The sequence below is a fragment of the Engystomops pustulosus genome, chromosome 4 (genome assembly GCF_040894005.1).
Source record: "Engystomops pustulosus chromosome 4, aEngPut4.maternal, whole genome shotgun sequence".
Taxonomy (NCBI): domain Eukaryota; kingdom Metazoa; phylum Chordata; class Amphibia; order Anura; family Leptodactylidae; genus Engystomops; species Engystomops pustulosus.
Window position 1 is genome coordinate 53,277,264 of NC_092414.1, and position 26,068 is coordinate 53,303,331.

Here is a 26,068-nt window from a genome sequence, read left to right on the forward strand (position 1 = left end):
GGCTATGTGTATCCAAACTGCATATGAAAATATCAATTAGAGCTACACTGCACAGGCCGCTCTGTCCCTTGTATTCATCTACAGTATAATAAGAGCATTATAATCTGTGTCCAGCCTAGTGTCATAGCCTGAATATTGCTAGTCATGTCCAGTGAACACTGATTGTAAAGAATGAAATTCCCTGTTCTAGATCACCATTGTTACCATCATCAGCTCCTTCAGTGCCTTGGACCTCCAATGGCTTTGTCATTACTCTTTTCACTGCCGTTGGCCAACATTGATTCATGTATTAGCTTGTCATTCACTACCCTAAGAAACCAGGGATATCACCTTTCGTTTACTCACTATTATGTATTGTATGTTCCATTTCTTTGTCCACAGCAATTGGACCAGTTACACTTTTCACTAGTTTTGCATCCTGAGTGGATGATGAAGCTAAAATACCATAATATAATTGGTTTGATGATAGCGTCACTCTTCTAAGGCCGAAAAACTACAATTTAACGCATCTTTCATTAGTCATTCAGCCCTTTTGACATTAATGTGCTAGCTGAGATAGCCCGTTACACCCTTGCTATTGTGCTATTAAGTAATAAATTCTAAAATCAATTATAAAATGATTTTCTTAATTTACAGATAAAGTATTATTAATTAGAAATGGGAAATAATTACAGAAAATGAATAATTTATTTCAGTAGGTAAAATATAATTAAACTTTGCAAACAGCATTCATTTATTTATCTTTTATTAACAAGCGGGAATGAAAATAAATCCTTGCAATCATTTCGCGACATTCAGTCATGTTCTCTACAAGGAGAGTGATAAATCAAATGAAAGATAGGAGGCAATTTAATCTTACCACTTGCATCCTCTGTTTTACCAGATATCCTCTGTACCAGCCTGAGAATGAAAAAGCACATTATTTTCAGACTGTAAATGATATTATCTTCCATGCAGTGAAGTTCAACTTCTTATCATATGTAAAGGTGAGTTTTTGGGGTGCAGGTCACATGAAATAACTGCATGAGTCTTCATAAATACAGCAATGCAAAATAATCAGTAATAGAACCTAAATTCATAGCATGTCACATTTAGATTAAAATACTATGAGAAAGCTTTTAAAAAAAAAGCCAATATTACAGGTACACTGGTTTGGGATATGCTCGCAGACTGTCTCTTATTTCACATAACAGAAATCTGCTGTATGAAGGTGTATAATTTGTTCACACAGATTGTATTACCAACCAAATTGCCAAAATATTTGAATGTCTTAAGCTGCTCATATACATGAAATAAAAGATTCCCAACCTACCAATATTAAGGGATTAAGAGGTTATCTTGGATATGTGTACTGGTAGTGTACATTGCACAATGTTAATAGTGGCTGTCACTGGATCGTAAAATTTTCTATGTTATTAATTAGTACAGGCAGTATTCCCATCTGGGCATTCACATTTAATTTAATTCTCTATATATGTGCATATACAGTACAGACCAAAAGTTTAGACACACCTCAAAAAGTTTTCTGTATTTTCAAGACTATAAAAATTTTAGATTCACACTGAAGGCATCAAAACTATGAATTAACACGTGGAATTGTATAATAGGAATTGTATAATAGTGTGAAACAACTGAAAATATGTCTCATATTCTAGGTTCGTCAAAGTAACCCTACCTTTTGCTTTGATTACTGCTTTGCACACTCTTGGCATTCTCTTGATGAGCTTCAAGAGGTAGTCACCTGAAAAGATTTTCACATCACAGGTGTGCCCTGTTAGATTTAATAAGTGGGATTTTTTTTGCCTTATCAATGGGGTTGGGACCATAAGTTGTGTTGTGCAGAAGTCAGGTGGATACACAGCTGATACTACTGAAGAGACTGTTAGAATTTGTATTATGGCTATAAAGAAGCCGAGTGGCCGTCATTACTTTAAGAAATGATGGTCAGTGAGTCATAAAATTGGGAAAACTCAACTGAAAGTGTCCCCAACTGCAGTTGCAAAAACTCAATCAAGTGCTACAAAGAAACTGGCCCACACGAGCACTGCCCCAAGAAAGTAAGACCAAGAGTCACCTCTGCTGCGGAGGATAAATTAATCAACCTCAGAAATCGCAGGTTAACAGCAACTCAGATTAGATACCAGGTCAATGGCACACAGAGTTCTAGCAACAGACTGTGTGCAGCAGCCTTCATGGTAAAATAGCTGATAGGAAACTACTGCTACAAAAAGGCAACAAGCAGAAGAGACTTGTATGAGCTAAAGAACACAAAGAATAGACATTAGACCAGTTTGTATGAGAAAGTGACATTTTAGGGGCTTATATTTTTAACTTTTTTATTTTTTTATTTATTTTAATGTTTTAAACTTTTTTTTCTTTTACTTTTTTTATTTATACAAACTTGAACTTGAAGCAGCAATGCTCTGATTGCTGGTTCAAGTCCATTATACGGCTCTACAATACTAATTCATTATAAAGACAGTTTACAGTCAGACCGGAAGGGATCTTACTGCCAGGGACATCGGGCAGCCCTGGGGCACTCGGCATACCTCATGGCTGCCCAGAAGAGTTTTGGATCCCCCAGTAAGCGGCACAGAGAATCTGATCCCTACAGGGATGTAAGGGGCACAATGTCAGCTGTAATATACCATGATATATCATGAACGGAGCCGGTGCCAGAAGTACTATACATCCCACAATAACATACTATAACATCGTAGTGCGCAAAGGGGGGTTAAGTGCATTTAAACTGATGCAGCCGTGTGCGCCAACACTGCTTTCCCAGCAATTGGTTAATGCCCGAAATCAGTGCCACACCAAACACAGGCAGCACCATTGGTGCTTTGAGCAGGAGCTTATCCTGGACTCATTTTTCTAAGTTAGGGGTCAGGTCAAAGGGACAGACCCAAACTTTGTGTTTCGGGTCCCCTCAACACTACCTATACTGCTTAAAGACAGCTGATACACTATGGTAAGCACTATGAAAGCAGGAAATTTAGTCAGTAGTATGTTAGCCAACCATCACACTGCAGGTACATCTCTCTGCAGACCAGTAAGGTGGCCAATATGGGCCACGCTCTATTTTTCACTCCTACTGTAGAAACATGATACATTATTATTATTAACATAGGAACCAAGAAAACCCCTTTAGTGTTACATGCATAACTTGCATGCCAAATAGTATCCCTTAATAATTTTAAATAATAGTACCATAAAAAATGCAATATTATTTTATTTAAACATAATTTATAAAATTGAATTTAGGATCACTCCTAGGTCAAAATCCAAGTCCCTACTAGAGAACATCTGGTCTCTGTATTTAATTATTGTATTGGCAAATCCAACATTGGATCACAGTATAAGAACTAGACTATTAGGTCATATGTCTGAAAGCAAACTGGTGGTACAGCGTTGCCTACTGCCAACAGCAACCAGCAGACATTTGGAAGTAGCTACGAATGTGAAAATATATGAATTTATACTGGTAATCAGTAAAATGCATTCTATAAATTGCCAACACACATTTTTGCATTTCCTATGAGTGTTTGTAAATTATATGTATTATATAAACAGAAGACGTTCCTACTCTCATCTAAATATATGTGGATATTTGTTAATTATGCAGAAAAGAAAGCTATCACAATGTGAATGCCATGATGTATTTAGTCACTCCTGTCCCACTGAATAGTCTGTTAAATCTATTTGTTTATTTAAAAGAGAACAGAGCTACTAAAAAGGAAAAGAGAAGAAAAGAGTTACATGTGCTCATTGGGAATAACAACTTCTATACATTTAAGTAGTGCTAATGCATATATTTGTACTAAGTGCACACCGAGTATGTAGAAATTCAACTTTAAAGAGGAAGGACACAACTGGATCAAGTTTGTTAGGGTAATCACGGGAGAAGAACAAGAAAAAAAGTCTGCAATGGTGGGGATTTCATTAAGACGTGTTTTGAACTGGCCTCTGTCCGCTGCCCATACCGCTCCCTCCCTGTTCCAATACACCCAAAGTGGCTTGGAAATTGGCACAAAAACTGTTGAGGAGGGGGAAATTAAAGTGCTTATACTATCAGAAAACTGGCAGAAAAACCATAATGAATCACCCGCAATAAGTAGAATCGATGAATGATGGGCAAAGCTTTGTTTGTATTTAAAACATGACAACCAGTTTCCAAGTGGAAACAACCTCTTCCCCAGGTTAAATATAAAGCAACCAACATTTACAAGATAAGGCCCTAGAAATATATATGTGAATTAGCTCATACTAGCAATTAGAGTAGTAACTAGAGATGAGCGAGAATAATCGTCCGAGTATACTGCTCGGTCGAGTATTCGCATACTCGGACCGGCTCGTTACTCGGACGAGTATTTCCCCTACTCGCGATCAAGCATTAAATTAAGTGGAGAACTGTGAAGAACAGTGTTTTTATTGTTTAATAAAATATTACAGATGTTTCCTGATGTTTTGCTTGTAAGAACACATTGAAATAACACCATTCTTCACATTGCAGGTGTTCGCGCGTGTCTCCCGCTAGGTTCGGAGTTGTTCGGAACATCCGGAATGTGAAGAATAGCGTTCTTTCAATGTGTTCTGCACTTAAATGGTCCTGTGTTGACTGTTTTGACTGTTTTTATTTTATTCTTCACATTGCAGGTGTTCGCGCGTGTCTTCCGATCGGAGATACGTGCGCACATCTGCAAAGTGAAGAATAGAATTAAAACATTAAAAACTGTGAATACAGGACCATTTAAGTGCAGAACACATTGGAAGATAATATTCTTCACATTCCAGATGTTCCGAACATCTCCTAACTTAGCGGGAGACACTCGCGAACACCTGCAAAGTGAAGAATAGTGTTATTTCAATGTGTTCTAACAAGCAAAACATCAGGAAACATCTGGAATATTTAATTAAGCACTGTTCTTTTACTGTTCTGTTTTATCAAAAAAATGCTTGGGTCTGCCATTGACTTCAATGGGGCTCGTTATTCGAGACAAGCACTAGAGCATCTGGAAAAGTGCGCCTCGAATAACAAGCACCCGAGCATTTTAGTGCTCGCTCATCTCTAGTAGTAACCATTTATTTTTATATATCTGTCACAATTAGAGATGAGCGAGCACTAAAATGCTCGGGTACTCGTTATTCGAGACGAACTTTTCCCGATGCTCGAGTGCTCGTCTCGAATAACGAGCCCCATTGAAGTCAATGGGAGACTCGAGCATTTTTCAAGGGGACCAAGGCTCTGCACAGGGAAGCTTGGCCAAACACCTGGGAACCTCAGAAAAGGATGGAAACACCACGGAAATGGACAGGAAACAGCAGGGGCAGCATGCATGGATGCCTCTGAGGCTGCTTAATCGCACCATTATGCCAAAATTATGGGCAACAGCATGGCCATGACAGAGTGACAGAATGAAGCTAGATAGCATCTAAAACATCCAATAATTGACCCTGACACTATAGGGGATGGCATGCAGAGGCAGCGGCAGCAGCGGCAGGCTAGAGAGTGGCATGGCGACATACCCTAAATGGACTCAGGCTTCAAACCAATGGGTGGCAGAGAGGAACCAAAGGAGGTGAGCAAGAAGCGCTCAAATAATATCGGTACATGATAAAAGTTTGCCAGTATATTTTGTGGATTACAAAGCAGGGTGGCGACAAAGTTAACATGGAAGCCATGAAAACAACCCAAAATTCTGCCTGACACAGCTCGTTTGATAAGGGGACCATGTATGGAGGCAGTGAACTAGTAGTAGATTAAAGGTGCTGCAGTTAAAACTATGTTAGTTGTAGATGCACTGCAGCAAGGACAGCCACCAGCAGATCAACCAGAAATAAAATATATATCACGCTATTGTAGGCATAAGTAAGCCGTTTGGATTCTCCTTTGGCTATTTTCTAGCCAAGTATGAAAGCACACTGATGAGATGATGCTGAGTTATGAAAAAATAAACGTAAAATAAAAAGAAACTGCTAGACTGTGCCTAATTGAAATCCAACCCCTAATAAATTTTCCCACTTCGGTCTTTGCGATGGATATGTGCGTCACTAAGCGCTAAACACAGCGGTCGCAAGTCTCACTCCAAATTCCTGACAATTGGCTAGTAGATGCACTGCAGCAAGGACAGCCACCAGCAGATCAACCAGAAATAAAATATATATCACGCTATTGTAGGCGTAAGTAAGCCGTTTGGATTCTCCTTTGGCTATTTTCTAGCCAAGTATGAAAGCACACTGATGAGATGACGCTGAGTTATGAAAAAATAAACGTAAAATAAAAAGAAACTGCCAGACTGTGCCTAATTGAAATCCAACCCCTAATAAATTTTCCCACTTCGGTCTTTGCGATGGATATGTGCGTCACTAAGCGCTAAACACAACGGTCGCAAGTCTCACTACAAATTCCTCACAATTTGGTAGTAGATGCACTGCAGCAAGGACAGCCACCAGCAGATCAACCAGAAATAAAATATATATAACGCTATTGTAGGCGTAAGTAAGCCGTTTTGATTCTCCTATGGCTATTTTCTAGCCAAGTATGAAAGCACAATGCTATGCCAGATGAGATGACGCTGAGTTATGAAAAAATAAACGTAAAATAAAAAATAAATCAGCAGACTGTGCCTAATTGAAATCAAACCCCTAATAAATTTTCCCACTTTGGTGTTTGAGGTGGATATGTGTGTCACTAAGAGCTAAACACAACGGTAGCAAGTCCCCCTGCAAATTCCTCACAATATGGTACTAGCTGCACTACTAGTGCCAGCAAGCCCAGCCACAAGCAAACAAAAAAAAAAAAAGTATAACGTTATTGTAGCCCTAAGAAGGGCTGTTGGGTTCTTGTTGAATCACTCCTGCCTAACACTATTCTAATAGAACACCCTAACGCTTTCCCTGACCAGCAGCAGCTCTCTCCCTAGCGGCATCCAGACACAGAATGATCCGAGCAGCGCGGGCAGCGGCTAGTCTATCCCAGGGTCACCTGATCTGGCCAGCCAACCACTGCTATCGACGTGTAAGGGACCACGTCATGCTGGGTGGAATGCAGAGTCTCCTGGCTTGTGATTGGCTCTGTTTCTGGCCGCCAAAAAGCAAAACGGCGGGAGCTGCCATTTTCTCGAGCGGGCGAAGTATTCGTCCGAGCAACGAGCAGTTTCGAGTACGCTAATGCTCGAACGAGCATCAAGCTCGGACGAGTATGTTCGCTCATCTCTAGTCACAATATATTACAGACACAACCCCAAGGAAAATAAAAGATTGGAGTGGTTTAAATTAGGTCTGATCTTTAGAGAACTGGAAGTGTCAGCCTAATATGCAGTTTATTGGTCAGTGTTAAAACATATAGATAAAAAATGTAAAAATAATGTTTCACTAGAAAATGATTATTTAAAGTAACATTCTAATTAAAAACATCTCTTTGGTCCCTGCTTTTACATTGTTCAGGAGCTGTGCTTTCTGTTATTTGCTAGATAGTTAGTGCTGGATATTGCTTTGTTACTAGATATTTTCTGTAAATTACATCATTAAACCTCTGCCATGTCTATCACAAGGGAATAGTGTAGAGGTGGATCTGCACAAGTGCATCCTAAATTACAATTCAATACCTAATTTTTTTTTTATTTCTAATTTATTACTGCTAAAACTCAGGCAAAGAGACTGCCCTATAATCAATTAAAAATACTTCTGTATCAGTATCATCAAGATCTTTGACCCTTAGAGATAATTTGCCTGGTAATTTTGTTCTTTTTCTTGCCATTATTCCCTTATTTGAGAGTCTACACATTTTAATGTATTTTGTTAAAGATTTATATACTTAATATAACCACTATTTTATTAGCTGTGTGCTGTCCTTAGTGTCTTGTTTTCTACACATCTCTTGATCTATGAAAAAACAATTTTCTTTTTATCAATTCTATTCTTCAATGTGCCCTTAACTGTCGTTATTCTACGCTGTGTATGGTCTTACCAAAGGCATGAAATTGCAGATTTCAGTAAGGACAAAGAATCGAAGAAATACTGTAAACTAGACTTAAGTGAGATAGCATTAGCAACAGTTGACTAAATTATATTAAATATATTACTGTAATAGAAACATTTCCTCCACTGCATTTGGAATTCTAGAGATATAATACTGGCACAATTGGCATAGACTAGTAAGCAGCTTAAGGCACAGGGTACAGGCTAGTTAACAGTATAATGCTTTCTTGGGCCATATTTACCATGGAATGTCTTGAAGACTTTCTTCAGCAGAAACCATTCAACATTTTTCAAAAGGTTTCTGTAGTAAATTATACAGTGTTTGTCCAGAAAGTTTATTAAATTAAAAACACTCTAGAATTATCTTAATTACTTTTATCTTCTGTAGTCTAGGTGTTCTTGTAGTCTCTATGTCTCAATTCTTCAGCTCAGGAAAACCTCCAGTTATTGGCAACTCTCTCCGTGTTCTCCGACCGTAATGGCCACCTCTCTTTGCTCCAATTAGAGATCCCATATAGATACACACTCCAATTTTGAATTTATTGTTTGCCATTTTTTCCTTACAATTCTTTATTCCTTTTTGGAGTGTTTGCTGAACATTTATCTACACCTACAGGACAATATCAAATATCCATAGTTGACTTACTAGCAGCTTCTGTTACCTCAACGGTTTGCAGCCAGATCTTGTGCAGTGAGCTCTGCAGATTTTTGTGGCCGATAACTTTAAAAAAAAGCATTAGCAAAGCGAGTGTATGAGCTTGGCAGCGAGTGTGCACTGATCCCAAGTGTGTGCAGTGTCATAAGTGTGACTTAGGTTTAAGGGAAGGAGTACGTTTTGGATCCTGCAACAAATAGATAAGTGCATCTACATTTTTATTTCCTGATATTCATTGTGTGTTTTTTATTGCAACCAAGTAGATCTAAAGGTATTTTACTTGCATAATCTGTATATTGTGTGGGGGGTATAGGGAGGCATTCACCTTGCTTATCTAGACAGTATAGTCACAGGTGCTGCCTAATTAATATTGGGGTGTGGCTATCTAATTAGCAGCCTTTATATACTTCTGTGGTCAGTTTGTTTGGTGGTTTGCAGCCAGATCTTGTGCAGTGAGCTCTGCAGATTTTTGTGGCCGATAACTTTAAAAAAAAGCATTAGCAAAGCGAGTGTATGAGCTTGGCAGCGAGTGTGCACTGATCCCAAGTGTGTGCAGTGTCATAAGTGTGACTTAGGTTTAAGGGAAGGAGTACGTTTTGGATCCTGCAACAAATAGATAAGTGCATCTACATTTTTATTTCCTGATATTCATTGTGTGTTTTTTATTGCAACCAAGTAGATCTAAAGGTATTTTACTTGCATAATCTGTATATTGTGTGGGGGGTATAGGGAGGCATTCACCTTGCTTATCTAGACAGTATAGTCACAGGTGCTGCCTAATTAATATTGGGGTGTGGCTATCTAATTAGCAGCCTTTATATACTTCTGTGGTCAGTTTGTTTGGTGGTTTGCAGCCAGATCTTGTGCAGTGAGCTCTGCAGATTTTTGTGGCCGATAACTTTAAAAAAAAGCATTAGCAAAGCGAGTGTATGAGCTTGGCAGCGAGTGTGCACTGATCCCAAGTGTGTGCAGTGTCATAAGTGTGACTTAGGTTTAAGGGAAGGAGTACGTTTTGGATCCTGCAACAAATAGATAAGTGCATCTACATTTTTATTTCCTGATATTCATTGTGTGTTTTTTATTGCAACCAAGTAGATCTAAAGGTATTTTACTTGCATAATCTGTATATTGTGTGGGGGGTATAGGGAGGCATTCACCTTGCTTATCTAGACAGTATAGTCACAGGTGCTGCCTAATTAATATTGGGGTGTGGCTATCTAATTAGCAGCCTTTATATACTTCTGTGGTCAGTTTGTTTGGTGGTTTGCAGCCAGATCTTGTGCAGTGAGCTCTGCAGATTTTTGTGGCCGATAACTTTAAAAAAAAGCATTAGCAAAGCGAGTGTATGAGCTTGGCAGCGAGTGTGCACTGATCCCAAGTGTGTGCAGTGTCATAAGTGTGACTTAGGTTTAAGGGAAGGAGTACGTTTTGGATCCTGCAACAAATAGATAAGTGCATCTACATTTTTATTTCCTGATATTCATTGTGTGTTTTTTATTGCAACCAAGTAGATCTAAAGGTATTTTACTTGCATAATCTGTATATTGTGTGGGGGGTATAGGGAGGCATTCACCTTGCTTATCTAGACAGTATAGTCACAGGTGCTGCCTAATTAATATTGGGGTGTGGCTATCTAATTAGCAGCCTTTATATACTTCTGTGGTCAGTTTGTTTGGTGGTTTGCAGCCAGATCTTGTGCAGTGAGCTCTGCAGATTTTTGTGGCCGATAACTTTAAAAAAAAGCATTAGCAAAGCGAGTGTATGAGCTTGGCAGCGAGTGTGCACTGATCCCAAGTGTGTGCAGTGTCATAAGTGTGACTTAGGTTTAAGGGACTTAAGTTTGAGGGGCTTTAGTAGGTAACTTCTGTGTTTTGTGTTACTTTGACTGTAAATTCGTTCTGTGCATATTTATATTGTAATCCCCATTAGAATAATGGACTCCATAAGTGGCATTGCTACACGGTGTACATCCTGTGCCATGTATGCTTTCCTTGAACAGCCGTTCGAGGGGGAATACTGCTGTGTGGGGTGTGTGAAAATTGCTCATCTGGAAGCCCAGATTCTGGATCTAAATGAGCAAGTTTCAAGGCTGCGGGCAATTGATAATATGGAACGAAGTTTGCTGCTCCTGGAGCACAAACTCTCTGGGGAAGATGGTTGTGGGGAGGGGAGTATGGAGGTGCAGAATGAGGGGGCAGCTAGTTGGGTAACATGTAGAAGGCGGGGTAGAGGGAAGAGTTGTAGAGAGTCTAGTCCTGATCTGGTGCACCCCAATAAGTTTGCCAGGCTGGCGGATGAGGGGGATATCAGCTCTGGGGTAGCAATGCTGCAGAAAGACATGGCCGCTAGCAACCAGGGGAATGTCTGCTCCAGTAAGAAGGGTAATGGGAGCACAGGCAAGGTCAGACAGGTGCTGGTAGTGGGAGATTCCATTATTAGGGGAACACACAGGGCAATCTGTCACAAAGACCGTGCATACCGAACAGTGTGTTGTTTGCCGGGTGCTCGGGTTCGGCATGTTGCGGATCGGGTTGACGGATTACTGGGAGGGGCTGGTGAGGAACCAGCGGTCATGGTCCACATTGGCACTAATGACAAAGTAACAGGTAGGTGGAAGGTCCTTAAAAATGATTTCAGAGATTTAGGCCATAAGCTCAGGGCAAGGACCTCAAAGGTAATTTTCTCCGAAATACTGCCTGTACCACGTGCCACACCAGAAAGGCAGCGGGAGATCAAGGAGGTAAATAAGTGGCTCAAAAGTTGGTGTAGGAAGGAGGGGTTTGGGTTCATGGAGAACTGGGATGACTTTTCTGTGGGCTACAGGCTCTACAGTAGGGATGGGCTGCACCTCAATGGGGAGGGGGCCGCTGTTTTAGGGGAAAAAATGGCTAGAAGGTTGGAGGAGTGTTTAAACTAGAGACCTGGGGGGAGGGCAATTACACTTGTGCAGGGCAAATAGACGGTGTACATAGAGAGCTGGGAAGGGTCATAGTCCATGGGGGAGGAAGGGGGGCTGGAATGAGATTGGGGAATAAGGACAAAAGGAATACGGACAGGGAAAACCATATAAAGTGTATGTACACAAATGCCAGAAGCCTCACAAACAAAATGGAGGAACTGGAACTCTTGATGTTGGAACGGAAATATGATATAGTGGGTATCAGCGAGACATGGCTGGACAGTAGCTATGACTGGGCTGTTACTATAGATGGTTATAGTCTTTTTAGAAAGGATCGTATAAATAAAAAAGGGGGAGGGGTTTGTTTATATGTGAATTCTTGCCTCAAGCCCATCCTGCGAGATGACATCAGTAACGCAAATGTGGAGTCCCTATGGGTGGAGATAAGAGGAGGGAAAAATAAAAATAAAATATTACTAGGGGTTTGTTATAAGGCTCCAAATATAATGGAGGCAGCAGAGGAAATGCTGATAAGTGAAATGGATGCGGCTTCAAAGCATGGTGAAGTACTTATCATGGGGGACTTCAATTACCCAGATATTGACTGGGGGGCAGAAACCTGCAGGTCCTTCAAAGGTAGCAGGTTCTTGTCAACAACAAAAGACAATTACCTGTCGCAACTAGTCCTGGAGCCAACAAGAGGGGGGGCACTGCTGGACCTTATCCTTATCAACAGACCTGATAGGATATCAAAACTACAGGTTGGGGGGAACCTGGGGAATAGTGATCATAATATCATTGATTTTGTATTACGCTTTACTAAGAGCGTTAGTGAAGGGGCAACCAACACTCTAAACTTCAGGAGGGCAAATTTTCAGCAACTAAGGGAAGACCTTAAAGGCATAGACTGGGATAATGCTCTCAAGGACAAAAGCCCCCCCCAAAAATGGGACTTTTTCACATATATTCTGAAAAAGTCCTGTGAGAAACACATACCTTATGGGAAAAAGCATAAAAGGAACAAGAAAAACCCTATGTGGCTAACTAGTCTTGTAAGGAAAGCAATAAGCGAGAAAGATAAAGCGTTTAAGGTGCTAAAACGTGAAGGTAGCGATGAGGCATTACAGGATTATAGAGAGAAAAATAAATCCTGTAAAAAGCAGATAAAGGCCGCAAAAATAGAGACTGAGAGAAATATTGCCAGGGAGAGCAAAAATAATCCCAAATTATTTTTCAAGTATATAAATGATAAGAAACTAAAAACAGAGAGTGTGGGTCCCCTTAGAAATAACATGGGGGTCATGGTGGAAGGAGACGAGGAAAGGGCCAATCTACTGAATGTCGCCTTCTCAACTGTCTTTACCCAGGAAAATCCCCTGGTGGAAGACACAATGAGGAATAATGTTAATTCTTTTTATAATGTCAACAGTTTAACCCAGGAAGAGGTACGGCGCCGCCTCGCAACCACTAAGATAGATAAATCACCGGGGCCAGATGGCATACACCCCCGGGTTCTGCATGAATTATGTACGGTGATAGACAGACCGTTATTTTTAATATTTGAAGATTCACTGAGGACTGGTTATGTTCCACAGGAATGGCGCATAGCAAATGTGGTACCAATATACAAAAAAGGATCAAATAGCGATCCTGGAAACTACAGACCTGTAAGTCTAACTGCTGTGGTGGGGAAAATATTTGAGGGGTTTATTAGAGATGCTATCCTGGAGTATCTCACTGTGCACAACCTTATAACCCAGCGTCAGCATGGGTTTATGAGAGATCGGTCCTGTCAGACTAATCTGATTGGTTTCTACGAGGAGGTAAGTTCAAGACTGGATCTGGGGGACGCTGTGGATGTTGTATATCTGGACTTCTCAAAGGCATTTGACACCGTGCCACATAAAAGGTTGGTATATAAAATGAGACTGCTGGGAATAGGAGAAAATCTGTGTATCTGGGTAAGTAATTGGCTTAGTGATAGAAAACAGAGGGTGGTCATTAATGGCACATTCTCAGATTGGGTTGATGTTACCAGTGGAGTGCCACAGGGGTCAGTATTGGGGCCACTTCTTTTTAATATTTTTATTAATGACCTTGTAGTGGGTTTACACAGTCAAGTTTCAATATTTGCAGATGATACTAAGCTGTGTAAAGTAATAAATACTGAGGTCGATAGTTTAGCATTACAGAGGGATTTGTGGAAACTTGAGGAGTGGGCAGAGAAATGGTTGATGAGGTTTAATGTAGATAAATGTAAAGTTATGCACTTGGGCCATGGAAACAAAAAGTATAATTATGTTCTAAACGGTCAATTACTTAGTAAAACTGAAGCTGAAAAGGACTTGGGCGTATTGGTGGATGGTAAACTTAATTTTAGTGACCAGAGCCAGGCGGCTGCTGCTAAAGCAAATAAAATAATGGGATGTATCAAGAGAGGAATAGATTCTCATGATAAAGACATAGTTCTGCCCTTATACAAATCCCTGGTCAGACCACACATGGAATATTGTGTACAGTTTTGGGCACCAGTGTATAAAAAGGATATAATAGAGCTGGAACGGGTGCAGAGGAGAGCAACCAGGATTATTAGGGGAATGGGGGGATTAGAATACACTGACAGATTACAAAATTTGGGATTATTCAGTTTAGAAAAAAGACGACTGAGGGGAGACCTCATTACAATGTACAAATACCTGAACGGACAGTACAAGGATCTCTCCAAAGATCTTTTTATACCTAGGCCTGTGACCAGGACAAGGGGGCATCCTCTACGCCTAGAGGAGAGGCGATTTTACCATCACCATAGACAAAGGTTCTTTACTGTAAGAGCAGTGAGACTGTGGAACTCTCTGCCGCAGGAGGTTGTTATGGCCGACTCTATGTACATGTTCAAGAGAGGCCTGGATGACTTTCTGGAGAGAAAAAATATCACGGGTTATGGGGATAAAACATTTATTTAATTCTTGAAGGTTGGACTTGATGGACTTGCGTCTCCTTCCAGCCTTATATACTATGATACTATGATACTATGAACATGGTGGTGAGCAATAGGCTTTCATCCAAATAAACTTACAAACTCTCTATTTGAAGCAAATGTAAAAAAAGGGGTATGACCTGACCAGGGATGTGTTAGGATGCATGGCGGGGAGCTCCTGATTCTGACCCTGGAAATATCCCAATCCCAGCTGCATCTCGGTGAAATCTGTGAACCGAGAACCAGTCTGTCTTCTTTTGCTCCTACATATGATCGTAGACGGGGCTGTGTCCTGTCTGCCAGCTCGCTCCCTGCTGGAGTCTGAAGGCTCTCCCCCATCTTCTCTCAATGCTGCAATCTATGGACCCCTTGATTGATTTGATAAATACTATACTGTCTATACTCAGATCTGTACACAGCCACTTTGCATATACAGTCGTCAGTGAGGACTTTTCAAACCTTTGGTGCCCCTGCCACAACAAGTCCCATAGATCTATAAACCATCCTCTACAACATATTTCTATATGTTTAAATGACACGCTCAGGAGCCTGGAGAAAAAGATGGTAGGTACAGTCGCCTGTAACACCCCGCTCTCATGCTCCCCAGAGGCTTAACCAGGCTCCGTTGATGATGGTTGGTAGGTATGATGAAACAGATGGGACTTAAAATATATGCTGCAGACAAAGCCTAAATTTAATAAACACTTGGCTATGGTTGATACAGTTATCTAATTTTACACTACTATACTTTTCTGAGATTGGTCCACATGGCTTTTCTTTCTTCCTTCTGCAATTAAACCATTGCTCACATTGCTAAGGGAATGAGTCCTCCAGTAATATGTGTAGTTTCCTATTCACCCTCTTCACAATGAAATTATAAGCTTTGAGCAAAAAAATTCCTTAACCATTGAAAGCAGAAGACAAGATCAGTAATAAGAACCACTCACAGCTAGAAACACTGTTTTACCCAATTATAAATAATGCAGTTCACAAGAATACAGGGGTGAATTATGCTCTGCTGTTGCAGACCTGATTTCATGTGCTTGTATGTGCTCTGTGACTTGGCTATGATATAGATTTATGGGAAGGGACACATTCGAGTATTTATGTCACTTCAAGTCAGGAAGCTAAGCTTTTAAATCAGGATATGTTCAGTTTTTTCAGATGCAGTTTACAAAGCCAAAAATAGAGGTGGATTATAATGGGTGAGAACATATAATTTAAGGTACAGTTACACAGCCATATGCCCACCGGGCCGGGTGGGCATACTGCTGTGCGCTGGAGAGGAGGAGGAGATGACCCCCTCCTCCATAGAGTAAAGAGGCGCACAGCCGCACACACGGGGAAAGATAGAGCATGCTTTATTCTTTCCCGTCTAAATTTACCCTAATAGATATTCCTCCTCTTTTTTCACTCCACTCCTGGTTTGGACATTGAAAACTGCATCTGAAAAATGAACGCGTGAATGCACTCTCAAATTCAAAGCTCTTTCTCATTTGACAATGCATTTTTTTTACACTAATATAATATTTGTTGAACACATGAGAGTGGTTTTATTTGACATTCATGTAATACCTTTAAAACACTGTTCCATACTGTAACCTGTTCCTGTTACATACCCCATGTATGCACCTGGTCCCACAGAATCATAGCTTCCTCCATAGAGGCATGGGAGGAGTAGATGTCCATGGAGGCAAGCTGTGATCATGCCACAATACTGCCATGTGATCAGATACATACTTGATGTAGACGTTGCAAACAAGTTGGAAAAAGGACCTTAGATGACCCTGGTCACTTGACATGCTTAGAAGAGGCATGGGACATGGGGAGGAGTAGAAGGGAGGGGCCAGCCGAGTAGGACACGGTCCCTCTGATAAATATCTTTTTCCTCCAGGAGATGGAGTCAGTTTTTTTCTCGAACTCTGAAAAAATGGCGCTGGCTGGTCCCGTTTAAAAAAAATTTCTGGTTTATTTCAATCAAGAGATATTAAAAAATATATGATAATATAATACTCTGAAACTATGAAGATATGTTATAAGCGTCTGATAGGATTGGATCCAATTCTATGGCTAATGTAATAACTGTCTGATAGCTGTGGATCCAACTCTATGGCTATGTGGATATATCATAAATGTGTGAAAGTTGTGGTTCCTCCTATATGGCTATGAGGATATGTCATAAGTGACTGATAAGTGATGATCCACTTATATGGCTATGCGGAAGAGTGTCACAGCTGTCTGATTGTTGTGGATCCACCTCTATGGCTATATGGATATGCCATAAATGTTTGAATGGGGTGCTTCCGCCGCCTATGTGAGGATATGTCATAAATATCTGATAGGATACCTTATCCATCACTGTAATAATGTGGCTTAGTCGCTTAACAATTACAGTACTCCGGGATGAATTTTTATGGCCTACAAGAGGTAATACTCTATATCAGGGGTGGCGAACCTATGGCACTGGTGCCAGAGGCGGCACTCTGAGCCCTCTCTGTGGGCACCCAGGCCATCACCCCAGAATGAAGTTCACCAGGCAGAACTCAAAGAATCTTCCTACAGAAACTTCCTACAATGATAGATGAATTTGCCCTCCTCCTTTCAACTGGGTTGGTATCTTTAGGAGGCTGAAGGATTGAAAGTTGTCAAAGAACAAGGAGAAAAAAATTACTGCTTAAAGTGCTGCGCTGGCACTGTGCAATAAATAAGTGGCTTTTGGTTGACGTTTGGGCACTCAGGCTCTAAAAGGTTCGCCATCACTGCTCTATATGATCTCTAGAATAATAAGAGGGAAAAAACTAAATAAAAGCAACCCATTTAAAGATTAGCCTTATCCCTTTAAACTCTTATTGATATGTGTTAATACTTGGGAAGAGGAGGATGTGTCTCTAAAAAGTCTAACTCTATCCCATTAGGGACATTGCCACATTGAAAAAGAAATTTTAAACCCAGTTTTCAATTGATTCTTCAGCTTCTATGAGGAAAACAGAAATATGCTACAACACAGAGATTAAAAGATCATTTTTATAGGGGAGAAACAAGAATTTACTACAACAGACAGGTCAGGAGGACTGATTCTCTTTCAATATTTCTGTGAAGCATTTTTCGCACAAAGGAGCACTCTATATGTATATTATGATCCCTACACATTTTTGCATGTATTTGGCAATTTCAGATTATTTAAATCTATGGGTGGTATACACACTCAATGGGGGGTATTTATCAGGACCTCTGCGCAACGCCAGTGGCGCAGAGGCCCTGAAATAATCACAAATGCTAGCTTATTGCTAGCTTTTGCAATTATTTGCCCTGATGCGCCACCTTCACGCCAGTGGGGCGTGAAGGGGCGTGAAGGGGCGTGAAGGGGGGGCACGGCCGACCGAGCGGAGGGTGCGGCCGGACAGGAGTGGGCCGGCGTGGGGCGTTACTGTCCCTGCGCCTGCGCACTTACGTGAAAAGTCGCCGGCTGCGTCTTTTTCTACACCAGGCCCTGCCTGGCGTGGGATAAACGCTGCGCTGCAATCAGCCCCAATTCCTCCGATATCAGCACCCCTGTGCAAATATCAAAGGGTTCTGATGCATTGAAGCATTAGAAATTCTGTCAAGGTGCTGAAACATCTAGTCCTCTCCTAGGACAAAATAAAAAAAAAAGCAATATAAAAGTTAAAAAAAAAACGAGCCCCCCCCCCCACTTCACTCCATTCAAACAATTTAACTATAATAACAAAATTAATAACAACCTCCAAAATTTGGTATTGCTGCATTCATAATGCCCACATCTATGAATACAATATTTTATTTAACCAGGTTAGTGAGAGCAAATACCCAACAAATGGCACATGTTTTTGCTTTGCTTTGTTTTTGTTACCTAGTTTGCAAAAAAAAATAAAAAAATTACAAAAGTGATTGTAAAAGTTGCTTATTGGTACAGACCCTGATTTGTAGCAATGAAAAGAATTATATAACACTATATACAGTGACCTGTAGAATAAATGTAACACAATATAGATTGCTAGACTGTAAATGGTGCAAAGATTTTTAATTAAACAATAAATGTTAGATTTTTTTTTTCATCCTCTCCTGAAAATTGAAATTGAATCAATAAATTATAGGTACAGCAGCAAATAATACAACTTAATTTGTAAAACAACCGGCAACATGGAACAACGTGGAAAAAGAAAAAGCTACAGCTTTTAGAATTCAATGGTAAAAAACGGTTGTACCCTACTTATAGATTATCAATAATATTATTTTTATAACTATTATTATTATTACACTACATTTCTGAATCCAGGAGCCCCACCTATCCTCATAATCTGTGCTCCGACCCCTTCACCGTTTTCTCTCCCACACAACTGTGCAGGAAACAGAAGCCACCACCATTCACCTGGCCAGGGCACAGCAATGCAGGAAAACCCCGTGAATAAGCCACTTCATTCTCATGAGCAGTCATGCCCTTATGATCTTAGTAGATATTAGAATTCTGGAGTTTCAAACTGGTATGTCAGAAAAACAATAAAAATCTCTGTGCCAGGCTGTATTTATTCTGGCACAAGAAATGAATAGGGGAACTGTCACATCAAAAATACAACCATCCATCCACCACAAGCAGCTATGAATATTCTTGTGACATTAATGTCTACAATTGCCATTCCAGTAAGAAAAGAAGAGCTGACGCGTCTGTCTGAGACTCTAATGGCCAATGGACTTCAGTGAACTATAGTAGGGGACGTATGAGCTTTCCTTTAAGGTTTCCATCATTTGGATACAATAAAGCTGCTGCTTGCTGTCAAAAATGACAAATCCCAAAAGAATGTGAATAGAAATTATCCACAAAATGATGGTTTTACAGGACCATAAATACAGCAAATGCCCTTTTCTTCTACCTCTTCTGTAACTGTTATTAACTACCAGATCAAAAGTGAAACAAGAACAATGCTTCTTCAAAACTGAGAATTTCCACATATCTATGAACATATCACAACAGATAATCTGCTTTCTCAAAAAATGACCTTGCTTTCTATAAGGAAATCCAACAAGGAACTGCTTGTAAAATCCCCACGTACCGTTTTCTAAGTAATACCACAAGGCTCAATAGAAAACAGCCCTTGGGATATTACCTAGAAAATAAGAGAAAACAAACAACTATCCAATAACCACAGCAATAAAACGGGAGGGTCAGGGCGCTTGTGTCTTAGGTGAACAAGATTTCATAGTCCTATAAATATAATATTCACATTCCAATTTATTCTATTGTTTGCAGGATCATTTTTCATTTCTCAAAATATCTGAGCATCAACTATTTTTATAAAAAAACAAAAATGAAAGTGATTTTAGGTTCAGTGAATGTTATTCATTGTTTGTAAATTGACTACTCTATTTTGATTTTTTTTTTTCCGAGAACCAAAACTGCAACTCAAACACCACTTATTTATCGCATAATGCCAATACAGCAGTTTAAGGCAATTTATGGGTAACTTGCTCCCTTCCTTGCCACAGATTACTACCTCCTCGTTCCCAGTCCCAGGCTGTGGGATGTGTCACTTTCCCAGGATGTGTCACTTTAATTTAGCGCTAAACACAGCATGTCCTGGGCACATGGGGCTGCAGAAGGAGAACTGGAGTCCTGTCTGGCCCGCATGGCCAAAAAGAAGGCTCACGATGCTACTTCTGGCGCCAGTGTCAAGGATTCGCCACCACTACTCTAGACCAAGACACTGGAGGGAAAATTGTCTGCTTCCCTAAATACCTTGCAGCTATTTTAACACAAACTTGATTATGGGACCTATAAGAGAAAAGGGTCACCAGGAGTTAAACAGAGGCCAGGTATGTTGAATAATGCCTAAAGAATAGTTACATTTTATGAAAGTGTTTTCTGTGTAACTTTGAACTAGAAAGAACATGAAACATGTGTTTATAACTGCGCCAGTTCTGTTTCTGACAAGACAGAAAAAATGTTCACCAAAAGGAGCTAAGTACTGCTTAGTCCGACCATGCGCTACAATTCTGCAGCATGAACAAAGTTTGCCAAAAAAAAAAAAAGGTTCAATGTTCCTGAGCAGTGCAGGGGGTGCCAGATTCATGAAGAACAATTCCTGAATCTGCACACTTCACGGGCAACCTGCACATAATGCAGTTTGCTCTGTTTTTTGATAAATGTGGGTTGTTTAAGTTGCATGTACCAGCCAAAATGCTCTAAAACTGGACAATTCCTTTAAATATTCTCATGCAAGCGTCCTTTAAAGGGGTTATCCGGGTTTAATTTTTTTTTATGGCCGGGGTGGGGAGGGATAATTAAACATAATAAACATGTACTTACCTCCTCCGGTGCTGCCGATGTCCCGCGCCGCGGCCCGTCTTCTCTGTGCGCCGGTTTCATTACACCGGCGCACAGGGAGCTTCCGGCCGGCTGGAAGCTCCCATGCGCACCATCTCTCAGCGCTTACAACGCTGAGAGATAGGGACGCATGGGAGGAGCCGTCCACATCGTGGACCGGAAGCTCCCTGTGCGCGGCTTCCGTGCCCGTTTGTTTACAGGGGCACGGATCGAAGTGACCGCGGCGCGGGACATCAGCGGCGCCGGAGGAGGTAAGTCCATGTTTATTATGTTTAATTATCCCTCCCCACCCCGGCCATAAAAAAAAAATTAAACCCGGATAACCCCTTTAAATAACATTATGCAAGTGCCTTTTAAAACCTGGAGAATAAAAAATCCCTGATAAAATATCCCCACGATGAAACCTTCCATTTAATGCCACTTAAGAGTAATTTGCCATAGAGAATTAATAACAGCGTGGCATACTTAGCCAAAAAGGGCATTACGTGATTAAACCTGATGTTAAATTTCAATCTTGCCTTCCCCATTGTGACACTATTCAGTTGCTGCTGTTTGTTATAAAACAATACCAACAGCTCATAACAATTTATAAGATTTGTCAATGCAGTAAAGTGGAAAGTCACCTTTCATTAAAGCATGTGAGACTGTTCAGTGTTTTCTCCACCAGTGAGACTGAAACTCTATATCATTCCCAAACACACATTATATCATGGTGATTAATCTACTTAAGGAAGGCCTCTAAATTTTTGGTAGGTGATTTTTTTTGTCTACAAAGGTTCAGGAATAGCCTCACATACAGTGGGTATGGAAAGTATTCAGGCCCCTTTAAATGTTTCACTGTTTGTTTCATTGCTGCCAATTGCTATGATCAAAAAAGTTCTAATTTTGCTCATTAACGCACACTCTTCGCCCCATATTAAAAAAAAACAAATGGAGATATTTTTGCTAATTATTTTTGCTAATTTATTAAACAAGAAAAACTGAAATATCACATGGTCTGAAATATCACATGGTCATAAGTATTCAGACCCTTTGCTGTGCCACTCATATTTAACTCACATGCTGTCCATTTGCTTCTGATCCTCATTGGAGTCCAGCTGTGTTTAATTAAACTGATTGGACTTCATTAGGAAAGACACACACGTCTATATGGCACCACACAGCTCACAGTGCATGTGAGAGCAATCATGAGGTCTGGCCAAGGTTACAAAAGAATTTCTTCAGAACTCAAGGTTTCTTAGAGTACATTGGCCTCCATAATCCTTAAATGGAAGAAGTTTGGGAAGACCACAACTCTTCCGCAACTTTGCCATTTAGCCAAACTAAGCAATCATGAGAGAAGAGCCTTGGTGAGAGAAGTAAAGAAGAGCCCCAAAACCACTAAGGCTGAGCTCCAGAGATGCAGTAGGTAGAGGGGAGAAAGTTCAACAAAGTCAGCTATCACTGCAGCCTCCACCACTCGGGGCTTTATAGCAGAGTGTGCCAACGGAAGCCTCTCCTTGGTGCAAGACATATAAAAAACTGCATGCAGTTTCCAAAAAAAACACATGAAGGACTCCCAGACTATGAGAAATAAGATTCTCTGGTCTGATGAGATGAAGAAGGAACTTTTTGGTGTTAATTCTAAGTGGTATGTGTGGAGAAAACCAGGCACTGCTCATGACCTTCCAAATACAATCCTACCAGTGACACATGCTGGTGACAGCATCATGCTATGGGGGTGTTTTTGAGCTACAGGGACAGGATGAGTGGTTGCAATTGAAGGAAAGAGAAATTTGGTCAAGTACAGAGATATCATGGATGCTAACCTCTTACAGCGTGTTCTGGACCTCTTCACCTTCCAACAAGACAATGACCCTAAGCACAAATAAAAAAATTACAAAGCAGTGGCTTCATAACAACTCTTTGACTATTCTGTGACTAGCCCAGTCAGAGCCCTGACCTGAACCCTATTGAGGATTTCTGCGGAGACTTGAAAATGGCTTCCACCAACATGGACCATACAACTTGAGGGAACTGAGGGGATCTGCAAGGATGAATGGCAGAGGATCCCCAAGTCCACATAATTCCCAAGAGACTCATGGCTATACTAGCTTCTACTAGCTGAAAAGGTGCTTCTACCCAATACTGGTCTGAATACTTATGAAAAGTCCATGCGGCAAGTGTGTTTTGAAGGAAATCCTTACACCTGTGAGCATTTGGTGATCCTCCCCGTCCTCTTGAAAGTGCAAAAGGATACACCCTCTGGTTGCAGGTTTTTGCAGACAATGAAAAAGATTCAAATGATCCAGCACTTTTTATATGAAAAATTCTTGCTTTTTTATTAAATCATCATATAAAATCGATCAGCACATTGCGGTATCCACAAAACAGTTTTTTTTACTCGAAACGCGTATCTGTTTGTGGATACCGCTATGTGCTAATTGATTTTATATGATGATTTAATAAAGAAGCAAGAATTTTTCATATAAAAAGTGCTGGATCTTTTGAATCTTTTTCATTGTCTGAATACTTATGACCATGTGTTATTTTAGTTTTTCTTGTTTAATAATTTTGCAAAAATCTACATTTTTGGGTTTTTTTGTCAAAATGGGGAGCAGAGTGAAGATTAATGAGGGAAAATAACTTAACTTACTTACCAATTAGCTTCAATGCAATGAAGAGTGAAAAATGTAAAGGGGTTTGAATATTTTCTGTACCCACTATATATCATACAAACATATTTAACTTGTCCAACATTTTATAAATGAAGCAATAGAACAAAGTGATCCTTACCTTCATAACACTCTATTATGTGGACCACATCTCCAATTTGAAGGGAAATTTGTGGGGATCCTGGGCTTGTAAAATTACAAATTGCTGTAAGAAAAAAAGAAAAAGTTTACAAAATAAACTACACAAAGGTGTTATAATATATATATAGTCTATCCAAATTCTTCTGCGTTGCTATTGTTAGCTGGCACTGCCATCTAGTGGCTATTGTTAACATTGAAGATATGAGGCCATGGGAATAATTTTACATTAAAATAGGAAAAACAACTTTACAACTCATAAAGTTCTTTAACTAGGAGTTTATGTAGTGTACTATAATAAGTGAGCACTTTCCCACAATTAATATCTTAAAAAATACAAAATATATTCCTTATTTTTGAAAGAAAAGCACATTTTCTTTCAATGAAGCTAACATCACATGAATCATAACTACATTCTCTACATTGTTAATGTGGTAAATGACTATTCTAGCGGCAAACATCTGTTTTTTAATGCAATATCTACATAGGTGTACACTCACCGGCCAATTTATTAGGTACACCTGTCCAACTGCTCGTTAACACTTAATTTCTAATCAGCCAATCACATGGCGGCAACTCAGTGCATTTAGGCATGTAGACATGGTCAAGACAATCTCCTGGAGTTCAAACCGAGCATCAGTATGGGGAAGAAAGGTGATTTGAGTGCCTTTGAACATGGCATGGTTGTTGGTGCTAGAAGGGCTGGTCTGAGTATTTCAGAAACTGCTGATCTACTGGGATTTTCACGCACAACCATCTCTAGGGTTTACAGAGAATGGTCCGAAAAAGAAAAAACATCCAGTGAGCGGCAGTTCTGTGGGCGGAAATGCCTTGTTGATGCCAGAGGAGAATGGGCAAACTGGTTCGAGCTGATAGAAAGGCAACAGTGACTCAAATCGCCACCCGTTACAACCAAGGTAGGCAGAAGAGCATCTCTGAATGCACAGTACGTCAAACTTTGAGGCAGATGGGTTACAGCAGCAGAAGACCACACCGGGTGCCACTCCTTTCAGCTAAGAACAGGAAACTGAGGCTACAATTTGCACAAGCTCATTGAAATTGGACAGTAGAAGATTGGAAAAACATTGCCTGGTCTGATGAGTCTCGATTTCTGCTGCGACATTCGGATGGTAGGGTCAGAATTTGGCGTCAACAACATGAAAGCATGGATCCATCCTGCCTTGTATCAACGGTTCAGGCTGGTGGTGGTGGTGTCATGGTGTGGGGAATATTTTCTTGGCACTCTTTGGGCCCCTTGGTACCAATTGAGCATCGTTGCAATGCCACAGCCTACCTGAGTATTGTTGCTGACCATGTCCATCCCTTTAAGACCACAGTGTACCCAACATCTGATGGCTACTTTCAGCAGGATAATGCGCCATGTCATAAAGCTGGAATCATCTCAGACTGGTTTCTTGAACATGACAATGAGTTCACTGTACTCAAATGGCCTCCACAGTCACCAGATCTCAATCCAATAGAGCATCTTTGGGATGTGGTGGAACGGGAGATTCGCATCATGGATGTGCAGCCGACAAATCAGCGGCAACTGTGTGATGCCATCATGTCAATATGGACCAAAATCTCTGAGGAATGCTGAGGAATGAAGAGAATAGTAAGAATATTTACCTAAAGTGCATAGTGCAGTCAGGGAGGGTGCTGGAGGAAAGATGCCCAGCACAGGGAGGGTGCTGGGCATCTTTCCTCCAGCACCCTCCCTGACTGCACTATGCACTTTAGGTAAATATTCTTAATATTCTCTTCATGGCCAAGCTACTTATATTCATATGTCTGCACATTTATTTAGGTTATCTTTGACTGTTGTTAGTCTTGTGCCAAACCAGGTTTCATGGCCTGATATGTACATCATATTCACTTCTCATTTTGCATTGAGATCAGGGTTGGTTGCTGGACCACAGCACACTTAGTGCCTTTTAAGTGTTTTTATGTATATATTTTTTTGATTCAATAAAGGATTTGTTACAATTCATATACATCCTGTCTTGTTTCTGTAATTTACAGCCTGTTGATGTATACCACAGCGAAAATGCAGCAGCGGGGCAATCATGTGCTGGTGCACGAGCGCCAAGATAAATATGCCTCTTAGCGTGTTGGTAAAAACGCTCTCATAGACCCTATGTGCAGGAAGAAAGTTTACATCTTATACTGTAATCCTGTTTGTAATGTAAAAGAGGTGATTGCTGCACAATTAAGAGAAAGTGTCCGGAAGAGCTCCTAAAAGGAAACTCTGTACGAATGTGTAGCTATGTAAGCAGAACAAAGACTGTTCAGAAAACTTTCAAGTATTATAAAAGAAAATACTGTAGAAGACAGGAGTACCAGAATCCTATCATACCAAAATATTCTGCAGTAGTATACATCACAACAAGAAGAGTCCTCTGTGGTAGATGTTACATTATAATATTGT

At 40.4% G+C, this 26,068-nt stretch overlaps 1 protein-coding gene across 2 annotated transcripts in view; it reads right to left on the reverse strand.

Annotated features, from left to right (window-relative positions):
* Positions 1-26,068, reverse strand: part of DOCK2 (dedicator of cytokinesis 2) — a 471,688-nt gene that overhangs the window by 419,795 nt on the left and 25,825 nt on the right. For both annotated transcript variants that reach the window (XM_072145916.1, XM_072145917.1), the window contains exons 2-3: positions 23,624-23,707; positions 860-900 (exon numbers count right to left, since the gene is read on the reverse strand). In XM_072145916.1, the coding sequence (XP_072002017.1) occupies positions 860-900; positions 23,624-23,707 (125 nt within the window). The remainder of the gene's footprint in view (positions 1-859; positions 901-23,623; positions 23,708-26,068) is intronic.